Genomic DNA, 12,698 nt, shown 5'->3' on the forward strand with positions numbered 1-12,698 from the left:
AAAAAAAAAAAAAAAAAAAAAAAAAAGAACTCTATACCATGAGATACTGGGGGGTGTGCCAAAGGGCCTGTTCTGGCCTGGGAGTGGGAATCCCAGTAGCGGGCTATCTCTTCCCTGCCAAGTTAACTCCAGGCTGAATCATCTCCCGTACACTGACCTCTTCCCTGGACTGTTTTGTTTCCCCATCACAGGAAGGAAATCAAGAGGAGCAATGGCCTTAACTGTGATAGGTTGGAGAGGAAGGACAATCTTTGGGACATGCCTGAAAGTGAATTATTCAAGGTGGGAGGGTGAAGGCTATGTCTCTTCTTTTATTTTAGATAACAAGCACTTACTTTTGTTTGTTTTTATTTCTGTTTTGAGTCGGAGTTTCACTCTGTATTCCAGACTGGAGTGCAGTGGTACCATCATGGCTCACTGCAAACTCAACCTCCTGGATTCATGTGATCCTTCTGCCTCAGCCTCCCCAGTAGCTGGGGCTACAGGCATATGCCACCATGCCAGGCTAACTTTTGGATTTTTTTTTTTTTTGTAGAGACGAGGTCTTGCTAGCCTGGTCTCAAGCAATCTTTTCTTTTTCTTTTTCTTTTTTTGAGTTGGAGTGTCACTCTGTCGCCCAGACTGGAGTGCAGTGGCCACTCCCGGCCACCGCAGCCTCGACCTGCTGGGCTCCGGTGATCCTTCCGCCTCAGCTGGAACCACAGGCGCGCGCTACCATGCCCGGCTAATTTTTTTGATTTATTGTAGAGATGAGGTCTCGCCAAGTTGCCCAGGTGGGTCTTGACCCCGTGGGCTCAGGCAATCCACTCACCTCAGCCTCCCAAAGCGTGGGATTACAGGCTGAGCCACCAAGCCCGGCTTCTGGCATTCTTTTCATCTCTGCCTTCCAAAGTGCTGGGATTATAGGTGTGAGCCACCTTGTCTGGCTACTTGCCATTGTTCTAATACTTTACACGTATTTTTAAAATCCTCACAACAATCTTCTGAGGTAAAATATTAACTTCTATTTTACAAATGAACAAACTATGGCACAGGGAAGTTATAAAGAAGTTGGCCAAGGTCACACAGCTGGTTGAATTGTAGAAGTAGGATTTAAATTTAGAGAGTTTAGCTCAGGGTGCACATGTTTAACTGCTATACCATACTATACTGTTTTCCCTTGATAGCTTAGGAAGGCTAATCCCTTAATATTTTCCAGGTTCTAGACTTAAATATTGGACCAGGACCTGCAGCCCTCGATCTTTAGTTATCTCTGAAAAGGAGTTTTTCAACTTAGAAATGGAGCTGATGTGAGATCAGAACAGAGAAGGGACATTTTCCCACCTCCCAGTCCAGAGCTATTGAGGTCAGGGCACTTGGAAGAGGGACTGTGACTGGAGGTCAGTAAAATATTTTCATTATTCACCTTATGCATTTTATTACTGGAGGTAGTCCAAGGAAAGCACTCTAAGGAATCTGTAGTCTGTTGAAAGAATTAGGTAAAAGTTGCTGGGCTCAATGGCACATGCCTGTAGCCCCAGCTATGTGAGACTGAGGCAGGGAGGGAGTCCCTCGAGGCTGAAAGTTCAAGGTCTGAATGTACAAGGATCCTGCCTGTGAATAGCTCCTGTATTCCAGCCAGGGCAACATAGAAACAAAATAAAAAAGAATGGGGCAAAGGTCACTCCTTGAACTCACTTCGTGCCCTTCAGTTCTTGTATGATTTTTTTGCTGACCATGTGCCCTATCAGATCCTTACTCCACACTTTCCCCTCCCAATGCCTCAACCCAAGTTAGATCCTTGTGTTTCGTCTGTTCAGAGTTATCAATCAAAGCAGCCAATGACCCTGGTTGTGGAAGTACCTGCCTTTTTTTTGAGTTGGAGTCTCACTCTGTCGCCCAGACTGGAGTGCAGTGGCCACTCCCGGCCACCGCAGCCTCGACCTGCTGGGCTCTGGCGATCCTTCCGCCTCAGCCTTCCAAGTAACCGGAATTACAGGCATGCACTACCACGACCAGCTGATTTTTTTTTTTTTTTTGATTTATTGTAGAGATGAGGTCTCGCTGCCCAGGCGGGTCTTGAACCCGTGGGCACAGGCAATCCACTCACCTCCGCCTCCCAAAGGTGCGGGATTACAGGCTGAGCCACCGAGCCCGGCTACCTGCCTTTTTTTCGTTAATTTTTCTTTTTGTCTAGGTATGGTGGCTCACATCTGTAATCCCAGCACTTTGGAAGGCCGAGGCAAGAGGGTCAATCGCTTGAGGCCAGGCTGAGCAATATAGAGAGACCTCATCTCTACAAAAAAAAAAAAAAGCTCGGTGTGGTGGCATGCGCCTGTAGTCCTAGATACTCAGGAAGCTGAGGTGGAAGGATCACTTGAGCCCAAGAATTCAAGGCTGCGGTGACCCATGATCACATAACTGTACTTCATTCAGCCCAGGCAACAGAGTGAGACCCTATCTCTAAAATTTATTTTCTTTTCACATCTGAATTTCTGTGATTCTTCCATAACTTTTTGTTTGTTTGTTTTTTATTTTTTTTGAGTTGTGGTCTCATTCTGTCCACCCAGGCTGGGAGTGTAGTGGCACAATCATGGCTCACTGCAAACTTGACTTCCTGGGGTCAGGTGATTCCCCCATGACTTCAGTCCCTTGAGTAGCTGGGACTACAGGTGTGTGCCACCACACCTAATTTTTTATTTTTTGTAGGAATAAGTTCTCCCTTTGTTGCCCAGGATGGTCTTGAGTTCTTGGATTCAAGTGATCCTTAGACCTTGGCCTCCCAAAGTGCTGGGATTACAGGCATGAACTACCATGCCTCGTCTTAAAATTTATTTTCTTTAGCTCTTTTCTCTCCTTAGATAATTTTTCTTTTTTTTTTTTTTGAGTCAGAGTCTCACTCTGTTACCCAGGCTGGAGTGCAGTGGCACACACTCATGACCGTCGCAGCCTCTACCTCCTGGGCTCAGGCAATCTTTCCCCCTCAGACTTCCAAGTAGCGGGAACTATGGGTATGTGCCACCACACCTGGCTAATTTTTTTTTTTTTTTGAGTTGGAGTCTCACTCTGTCACCCAGACTGGAGTGCAGTGACCACTCCCAGCCACGGCAGCCTCGACCTGCTGGGCTCCGGTGATCCTTCCACCTCAGCCTTCCAAGTAGCTGGAACTACAGGCATGCGCTAACACACTCGGCTAATTTTTTTGATTTATTGTAGAGATGAGGTCTCGCCAAGTTGCCCAGGTGGGTCTCGAACCCACAAGCTCAGGCAATCCACTCACCTCAGCCTCCCAAAGTACAGTATCACAGGCTAAGCCACTGAGCCCGGCCTAATTTTTTAAATTTATTGTTGAGACAAGGTCTCACCCATGGTCTCCAACCCATGGGCTCAGGCAATCCTCTCACCTCCGCCTCTCCAAGTGCTGGAATTACAGGCGTGAGCCACTGAACCTGGCTAGGTAGTTTTCTTTCTGACTTCTCTTAGATCTTCCTATAATAGATTGGACCTAATGAATAAGTGATACTCAGAACTAGATCTCCTCTAATGGTTGTACATGTAGGTTACAACTCTGTAAAAATTAAAAGGTATATGAGAAGAGCATGGGCAAAGAAGACCCAAAATATTCATTCATCGGCTTAAGGGAGGAAACAGCTGGGCCAGTACCCAGGGAAGTGTACTTAAGTAAGCCTGTATGCAGAAAATGTCCTGGGGTGAGGTAGAAATTGTGTATACAAGGCAAGAGGAGAGGAAGTGGTGTGGAGTCTTTGTGCTCTGAGTGATGAGTTTCCTCTGGGGGAACAGTTCTAGCTGTTTACTTCCTCAGATGTTGATGCACTGCTCATACAAAGCTAAAGCTAAATTGATTAAACAGGATGAAAATTCACTTCATCAATCACAATAGCTACATTTTAGGGCTCAATGGTCACATGTGGCTAGTGGCTACAGTACTGGACAGGTAAGAATATTTCCATCATCATAGAAAGTTCTATTGAACAGTGCTGGATTAGGAGTAGTAAGGGTATCAGGAAGGGATACATATGTTCTAGCCCTTCCAGGATCAAATCTCTAAGAGCCTTGGGTATGAATTATCTACCCTCTCCCTGTCATTCCCTTTCTCATATCTGTACCAGTGACTGGACTGTGTACACAAACAACCAGGCTCATGTGTTCCATGGTCTCTCCATCTCTTTGTCCTGCCCTCTGATCTGCTCTTGTCCTTGCTCCACCCCACCCCCACCCCCCAGTCCCCAGAAAACAAGCTACAGAAAAAAATTTCCCATCAACTTTGACCTAGTCACAAATTCAGAGAAAGGAGCCACTAAATTCTTGAACAGGTGAGAAAGGAGTGGGGGCGGGGTTCAGATGAAAGTCACCCTGACTCTAGGGAGAGCTAGAGACTGGCACATTCAGAGGGACAAAGGGAGGGAGGAGAGAGCAGTGCAGGATGCAAGATATACAAATGAAAAATGAAGACTGAAACTGAAAGGAATCTTTTTGATTTTTTTTTTTTTTTTGAGTTGGAGTTGCATTCTGTTACCCAGGCTGGAGTGCAGTGGCACGCTCATGGCCACCGCAGCCTCGACCTGCTGGGTGATCCTTCCACCTCAGCCTTCCAAGTAGCTGGGACCACAGGCATGCACCACCATGCCCTGCTAACATCTTGATTTTATTTAGAGACGAGGTCTCACCAGATTGCCCAGTCTGGTCTTTAACCCACGGGCTCAGATAATCCTCTCACTTCTGCCTCCTAAAAGGCTGTGATTACAGGCGTGAGCCACTGTGCCTGGCCTTTTACATTTTTCTAGTAACAGATTTTTTTTTTTTTTTTTGAGCTGCAGTCTCACTCTGTCACTCAGACTGGAGTGCAGTGGCTGCTCCCGGCCACCGCAGCCTTGACCTGCTGGGCTCCAGCGATCCTTCCGCCTCAGCCTTCTGAGTAGCTGGAACTACAGGCGCGTGCTACCACACCTGGCTAATTTTTTTGATTTATTGTAGAGATGAGGGCTCGCTGCTAAGTTGCCCAGGCAGGTCTCGAACCCACGGGCTCAGGCAATCCACTAACCTAGGCCTCCCAAAGCGCAGGATTACAGGCTGAGCCACCAAGCCCAGCTCCAGTAACAGATTTTATGTAGAACTTCCAGGAACCTGATATTTGCAATTATTGTTCGTCAATCCCTAAATTAAGGGCCAGGATTAGCTCTGTCTGCAAAGCTTGAAATGAGCCAGAAGTCAGGAAGCACATTGACTTCTACTATTCTAGAGTTTCTCACCTAGGATTATACACTTGGATAGGAACTGTGGAAATGGTAGCTGCCTCCAAAGAATTTAGTACTTATGACTCCTGAATAGTTATCCCTGTCAGCATATAAACCAGGTTTGCATTGGAAACGCTTTGACAAAACCAAATTATAAAAAAGGAAACCTCCACCCGTTTCTCCCAAACTTCATTTCCCTGTATTTTAATGATTTATGAACTCCAAAATTGTATTTAGTAAAATTACCTACGGACTTGGAAAACTAGCTCAGACCACTGTAAGGTCCCATACATTTAGTGAACGGGAAAGACCAAACATGGTTCAACTTTCTTCTGTTCTCCCCTCCAACCCCCACTGACTACATTTGTTAGGGTTAATAGGGAGTATTCTTAGCTCTCATTAATGTGGATTGTGAAGTAGGTAGAGGAAAGCTACTTTAAGCATCCCTTTTTTCTAGTAACTTCTCCAATGCCATTCATTTTTTGCCATTAAAAAAACTTTATTTTTTTACATTTTTTTTTTTTTTTTTACAAATAATACCCCCATTTGGGGTGAAAATATATCTGGTTAAGTACAAAATATAGCTTTTAATCATACAAAAAGATATACAATATTAAAAAACAAAGATATGAAACCACTTTCAGCCCACATACTTTCTGGTTCTAGTAATTCTTCAGAAAAGGGTGGAGCTCAGTGCTCTGACACAGGACAGTGAACAAAGTGCTCTGGCTAAGGGTGACTGACCAAGTATTGGCAGCTGCAGTGAGAGAAAGACTAATATCCCTATCCCCTAACACTGGGGAGGAAGGGGATTCGAGGGCCTTTGTGAAGACCTTCTAGTTTCTCATGGCAGTGTCTGGAGGCTCTGATCACAGTGTCAGGGTCTTGACTGAGAGTTCCTCCTTGGGTTGATAGGTCACCGTGAGCAAGGCTGACAGTGACCCTTTTAAATGATTGGAGTGTTAGAATTACATAATTCTATATATTGTGACAATCTCAAAAGTAGTTACCACTTCTTTTGTCATTGTGCTTATCCCTAGAGACATAGTAGCCCAGTTTTAGCTTACATTTATAATAGGGGAAAAACAAAAGTTTAACAGGAACTAAAGTGCTAAGAACATCACCTTAGAATCAATTCCAAGGACTCACATTAAAAAAAAAACAAAAAAAAACCCCAAAACTTTTTTTTTTTTTGGAGCTGGAATCTCACTCTGTTGTCCAGACTGGAGTGCAGTGGCCGCTCCCGGCCACGGCATTCTCAACCTGCTGGGCTCCGGTGATGCTTCCGCCTCAGCTGTCCAAGTAGCTGGAACTACAGGCGTGCACTACCACGCCCGACTAATTTTTTGATTTATCGTACAGATGAGGTCTCGCCAGTTGCCCAGGAGGGTCTCAAACCCGCAGGCTCAGGCAATTCACTCACCTCGGCCTTCCAACGCGCGGGATTACAGGCTGAGCCACTGAGCCCAGCCCAAAAACATTCTCTTATATGAAAATGTTTTCAGCAAGAGAACGCAGTGCAATAAGTTCTAAAATGGCTTTTAAGACCTTTGGTGGGGCACAGTGACTCCTGTTTTATGCCAGATTAAAGTACATTCTAAGCAAAGACAACCTTAGAGCACCTTCCCTTTAATTAAGTAGGAAAAGCTCTCTCCAAAGTTCAAATCAAACAACCCTGTGGAGTTTGTTTTTTTCTGTTTAGGTGTACAGAGGGGAACACTGATTTTAAGAACCTCCTTTTTCCAAAGTTTTGGCCACGACTTTTCATTTTCCTACTTTACTAAATTGGCCCTGCTCCACATGGCACAGAGGTACAAGTCCAATGTTAGTACAATCTATCAGAAAACCTCCAAAATACCTTAAGGAAACCATGCATGGAGACCATTTCTACTCCTGACGCAAAACTGAAAATGCCTCAATTTTCAGGGAAATCTGAGAAAACGGATAGGCCTGAATTTTTTTAGTTGTTTTTAAACCCATCCAGCAATCAACCCCTATATCACAACATCGGCGCTGGTTGGGGACGAGTCCACACCCATTAAGGCCCAGGAGATTGCCTGCTGATCACCTCCTACGTTAAGGAGTCAGAGGCTGAGGTGGACCCGTAACCCCACCATGGAGACCGTCGAGTCTCTGAAAAAGTGAGTGTTCAGGTAGAGAGGCAGAAAGAAATAGATACAGCTGCTTCTTTTCTTCCATATGCTCACTGCACATTGTTGTTGAGGATGCAGGGATCCACCTGGAGGAAAAAACAAGAGACTCTTAGACTGGATATAAAGTAATAAAAGAACAAGCGATTCCTCTAAGTCAGCTTCCCATAGAAAGCTTAGGACAAATGTAACATTAAAAAGGACAATTCTCACCTCAGTATAAGTAGGTGGTGGCATGAACTTGAACTCAGGAGCATACATAAAGATAGGGCTGTCTTGAGAGCCATCTGTATCATCTAGCAAAGGAGTGGTGGGGCTCTCCAATCGGTGATCTTCGGGAATGATATCCATATAGCAAGGAGGAGCTAGAAAGAGAAAATATACGTAGATAAGAAGCCTGGCCAAGAAATGCTGAACCATCAAAATTTTATAAACCCAAGCAAACCAGAGGGGAAGAAAAGACATTAAGTCTGGCTCACCTTCTGGGGTATCAGGGATGTTCAGATCTACCCAACTCATCTCAGAGCTGGTTCGGCTGGCCATGCTGGATGTTCGGCTGCTTAGACCAGATCTGCTGCCAATTACCAGAGGCAAGTCAAGGATGACTTTCTTGGATCCAGGAACGCTAACATAGATCTAAGAAAGGAAGATGGTAGTTGGTGGTTAAACTAGCAGTCTGGAAAAAACACCACTATTGTGGTGACAGATGAACAATTTCTCTCCTAGAACCCCCACCTACTCACCAGTAAGGAATATTCAACTCTAAGGATGTTGCAGCCCAAGATAGAAGGCCTGATCTTCTGCACCCGAAGGCTCTTGCCACGCCATGATGCACATGTCCCTGAGATAATATGATTGCCTCTGACAGATGACAGCTTCTGAGTCAGCACCTTGGTCTGGCCATTAGCAAGGTAAGTGTGGCGAGCCACAATGGCAGCTTTGGGGACCACAATGCGGGAACATGTATTCTCAAAGTCAGCATGGATGGAAATCTCATCGCCTAGTAATGAGAAGGATGAAAACTTGTTAAGTGATACTAAGCATAGTTAATGACATTTTCTCTCCCCAGTCTGTACCCTTACCCCCAAACCCACAATTCCTGTTTTATCTGTTTACCACTGCAAGCACTAGGTTTTTACCTTCACAGAATCCTTTTCTGTCAATTCGAGCAGAGACAGACACTCTCCCATCAGGAATGAACATGCAGGAAACTTTCTTCTCCTTTTTAGCAGACACAGGTGCCTATGTAGAAGGGGACAAAAAGGTGTTTTGAGATACTTCAATCTAATGCCCAGGACACCTGATTTATCATCCCTGTGACCCAGGAAAGTAGAATCCTAAAATGAACCTCACCATTAAATCAGGGGTATTGACATCCACCAGATCCATCACTTCGAAGTTTTTCTTTGTCTCTTGAGTTGGCTGGCTGGGGCGATCAAGAAAAGCCTTCACCCAGTAGTCTACACACCCGTATTTCCCTTTGAAGGATGTTCCCAGAGGCCTGTGTCAAGAAAAAGAAAACTTTAAAATGCTCCCCAAGAATAATAAGTGATCAAAAGAGAACAAGATATTTACAGACAAAAATTCTAAGATGTATTTAGCTATTACCTACCCCTGAGGAAGCTCAAAGCCAAACTTGTACTCATATTTGTTTCCAGGTCTCATGATTACCATCTCATTCTCACCTGAAGAGAGAGAAAAGCGAGTAACCATTAGGTTTCCTGTTACACTTAAAATGCATTTGTGTGACACAGAATGCTTAGGTAGCATGCAAGGGTATTGTAATATCCCAGTTTCACCCCTTATGTTCTTAAACGAGAGATTCTGATGCGTTTTGTTGGGAGAAAGTTGCAAAGCCCTGTAATGTTTAAAGAATCACCAAGAACAATTACCCTTAATAACATCTCAAACAGGAAGCAAAGAATAAGCAACTTATACATATAGCTTTTTAAAAAACTGAGGTGCCACGCCTCAGGATCACTTTTAGGGTGCACTTTAAGAAGTGGTAGAAACCACTCTTTGTGAGGTAGGGAAAATGTTTCCCAATTCAAGCTACAAAAGAAAAGGAAGCAACACGTAACTCAAACCACTCAAGCTGAGCAACTTAAACATTTAGCTTAGGTTTACCAATCCCTTTCAGTCTTCCCTCATCAGCTTTTCGCCCTCCCACAGTGAACATCTGGGCTACTCACCAGTCGGCTGGTCTTCCAGGAGAAGCGTGTCTTCGTAGCGCAGATACTCCGAGGTCTGTTTGCACTGCTGGGATCCCTGCAGCCAGAGGACTTTCGCCACTCCGCAAGCCAGGACCCGAACGGCTTTGACTCGAGTAACTTCACACACCTCCACCATCACCCGGCCGGCCACCTTCTCGCCACTGCCGTACACCTTTTCAGGGTCGTTAAAGACCACCTCGAAAGACTTGATCTTCTTGAACATCACCATGACTGGGCTGAGTTGGCTCAAGAGTCAGAAACAAAGGAGGAAAAAAAAAAAAAAGCACACACACCCAAATCCAGGAAGGACCCTTTGCAGTTAAATTTCACTCCTAAGGAATGAGGGTGTCCGTGTCCTTAAGCAGTTTGGGCTTAAAAGCAAAATAAGACTTAAAGAAGCTCAGAAACGAATTTTAGCTGCTAAGCTTCTGAAAAGACGCCCCAATTTTTTAAGCTGCCAGGCAAAAAGAACTTTAAGGGGGGAGGGAACCTATTTTCTTTCCCCAAAGGCTGCCGGAGAGATCTCGATCCGGCAGATGCCTGATCGCACTCCGACCCAAGAGACGAAAGGCTGGTTTCAGCCGAGAACCGGAAACTGATCTATATAGTAGCTCGGGCCGGCCGAGCCACGCGAGCTCTGGGCCGGAGGCTCGTGCTGCCCTCGTGCACAGCCCTCCCATTGGCTGCCCGGGCCTTGTTTACCAGGAGCCCGACCAATCAGCGAGGGCACAGAGGCGCGTGGACACGGTGTGCTCCTGGCGGGGAAAACGGTTGTTGTGATCCGCGGCGATGCAGGGAGGAGGGGGCGGAGGAGGCAGGGAGGCCGAGAGGGCGGAGGGGGCGGAGGGGACTGTGAGGCGGCTTCCCCCAGACCCAAGGGAAGGAGGGTCCCATTGACCCCAAAACGCATCGAGGTCGAGTGGCCGTCGGAGGGCGGGTGTGGATGTTTCTGGCCCGAGAACGGCGTTTTGAGGTAAAAGGAAAATGAGCTTATGAGGGAATGTCATGCCTGGTCTTAGCCAGCGCAGTTACTTTAGAGGCAGCCGTTTATTCCCCCCTCACAATCAGCAGCACGCCTGTGAAAAACAACGCCCTCGCTCCAAAAGTACTTCAGGATTGGGGTCACGGGGCGCAGGCGACCCTGGCGTTACTGTTGAGGATGATTCCCCTTTGCCCTCGTGTCGCGCATCTCTACTAAATACCGACAAATCTACCGTTTCTGAAGGAAAGGAGAGCTTGCCACGATTTGTAAACCCTGTCCAGTCCTCCTTGGAAAGCGGCCTGTGGGACTGATGTCCCCGCCCTGCCTTTCTCGCACCCCGGGGCCGGGGCCCAGTGCCTGTGCTGTTCTCACCGCCTGTACCCGCTCTTCTGTTCTCTGGGACGGAAATAGCCCGGGTGTGTTCAGATCCTGTTGGTTATCCCCTCATCGCTTCACTTTCTACCTGCAAAGCTGGGGAACACTTTGTTCCCCATCTGCTTCATTACCTCTTTTGTAAGGTGTGTCTTTTGGCTCAGATCATCTCTATCTCCCTCTCTGCTTCTCCAGGAAAGGAAAAGAAAAGGAAAAAAAAAAAGATACTTCATTCTTTTCACGTTCTTCCCGTGTTACTTTCACTCTCTTGTCTTCATTCCCCTCTCCCAACTCACTAAACCAAATGTACATCCGTAAATCTGATTAAAAGCAAGACAAGACTGTCCTCTTGTTTATGTCCAAATTGTCAGTGGAGAGGTGGCTATACACCTGTTTGAAGGAACATTTTTCTTTTTGTCTTTTCAGAGTTTTCTCCTAAGCCATTTAGAAATCAGAAAGAAGGGTAAGAGAAGAAACAAAAGTCATCGGAGCCCTCTAAATTCAAGTTGGCAGAGACCTTGACTTATTTTTTGTTCGTTTCATTTGGCGGTCAGATGGGTTTTTCCCCTGCCGTCTGTGAGATGCCTTAGGAGCTGACATCTGATAAATTATTCCTAAATGTAAAAAGAAAAACGTATGCAGAGGTGGAGGGATTCTTCCCCTTTTTCTGTGATTACTAGGCCCTTCCCTTATCTGCCTCAGGGTATCAGGAGATTATTACCTCATTCCTTGGTGCCAGAAGGAGGAAGATAATGTCCCCACGATCAAGATGGTGGAGAAGTGAGTAGCATTGGAGTATATTAAAATCCTACCGTCTCGGCCAAAAGAAGTCTATTAATTGCTATTAAGGATCCTGCTTCCTGCCTTATATACCCTAACTGGGTAGCCACCCTGAGTCTAACAAGTTACAGTTCAAGCATTAAGCAAGCTCAAGAATCAGGCATCGTGACACACACGCACTCACACGTACAGCATTAAGTCCCAGGAACATGTTGATCCTTAGGGTGTATTCAAGGTGGCACCCCGTTCTAGAAAGTTAACCAACTAGGCTTGAGGTGTTTTCAATTGACCAACAATGTTGAGTTATTGAGAGCAGAGGAGGTGGGACTTCAATGAAAGTAATTTTAAAAGTTCAGCTGGGGCTGGGCATAGTGGCTCAAGCCTGTAATCCCAGCACTTTGGGAGGCCGAGGTGGGAGGATTGCCTGAGTCCAGGGTTCGAGACCGGCTTGGGCAACTTGGCGAGACCTCGTCTCTACAAAGAATCAAAAAATTAGCTGGACGTGGTAGTGCGTGCCTGTAGTTCCAGCTACTTGGAAGGCTGAGGCGGAAGGATCGCCTGAGCCCAGCAGGTTGAGGCTACGGTGGCTATGAGTGTGCCACTGCATGCATTCCAGCCTGGATGACAGTGAGACTCCAACTCAAAAAAAGAGTTCAAAATGATTCTTATTCTAAGTTCTCTCTCAGGCTCCAGTTTCTTTTTATTTTACCAGATAAAAAGCTCAGGACAGACCACCTGTTTACTCTGTGTTGTGCCTGGATTCCCTTGAATACCAAAAACGATTTAGCTTTGGCAGCAGTGGCTGCCTACCAGGCCTGCAGCCAAGGCATGTTGTGAAGCAGAGCCCTCCTGGATAGAGTTGTTTATGACCTTTCACCTTATAACCTGGTATTCTGATAAAAATTTTCCTCCTGATTCTCTTTTCTAAGCTTTTGGGTCGAGTCGAATGCAGAAAAAAATCTTGTAA

At 45.9% G+C, this 12,698-nt stretch overlaps 1 protein-coding gene across 2 annotated transcripts; it reads right to left on the bottom strand.

Annotated features, from left to right (window-relative positions):
* Window positions 1–6,689: 6,689 nt before the first annotated feature.
* TXNIP (thioredoxin interacting protein) lies at window positions 6,690–10,055 on the bottom strand. Of its 2 annotated transcripts, XM_008066040.2 has the most exons (8): window positions 9,577–10,055; window positions 8,997–9,069; window positions 8,738–8,885; window positions 8,524–8,626; window positions 8,128–8,384; window positions 7,864–8,020; window positions 7,598–7,749; window positions 6,937–7,473 (listed from the first exon to the last, which is right to left on the bottom strand). In XM_008066040.2, the coding sequence occupies exons 1-8, from the start codon at window positions 9,824–9,826 to the stop codon at window positions 7,438–7,440; spliced, it is 1,176 nt and encodes a 391-aa protein (XP_008064231.1). In that variant the 5' UTR covers window positions 9,827–10,055; the 3' UTR covers window positions 6,937–7,437. The 2 variants fall into 2 exon arrangements, with proteins under 2 accessions (XP_021572198.1, XP_008064231.1); XM_021716523.1 differs by having other exon boundaries at window positions 6,690–7,749.
* Between the last annotated feature and the right edge of the window lie 2,643 nt (window positions 10,056–12,698).

This window comes from Carlito syrichta, unplaced genomic scaffold (assembly GCF_000164805.1).
Source record: "Carlito syrichta isolate Samal-C Ts95f unplaced genomic scaffold, Tarsius_syrichta-2.0.1 Scaffold308835, whole genome shotgun sequence".
Taxonomy (NCBI): Eukaryota; Metazoa; Chordata; class Mammalia; order Primates; family Tarsiidae; genus Carlito; species Carlito syrichta.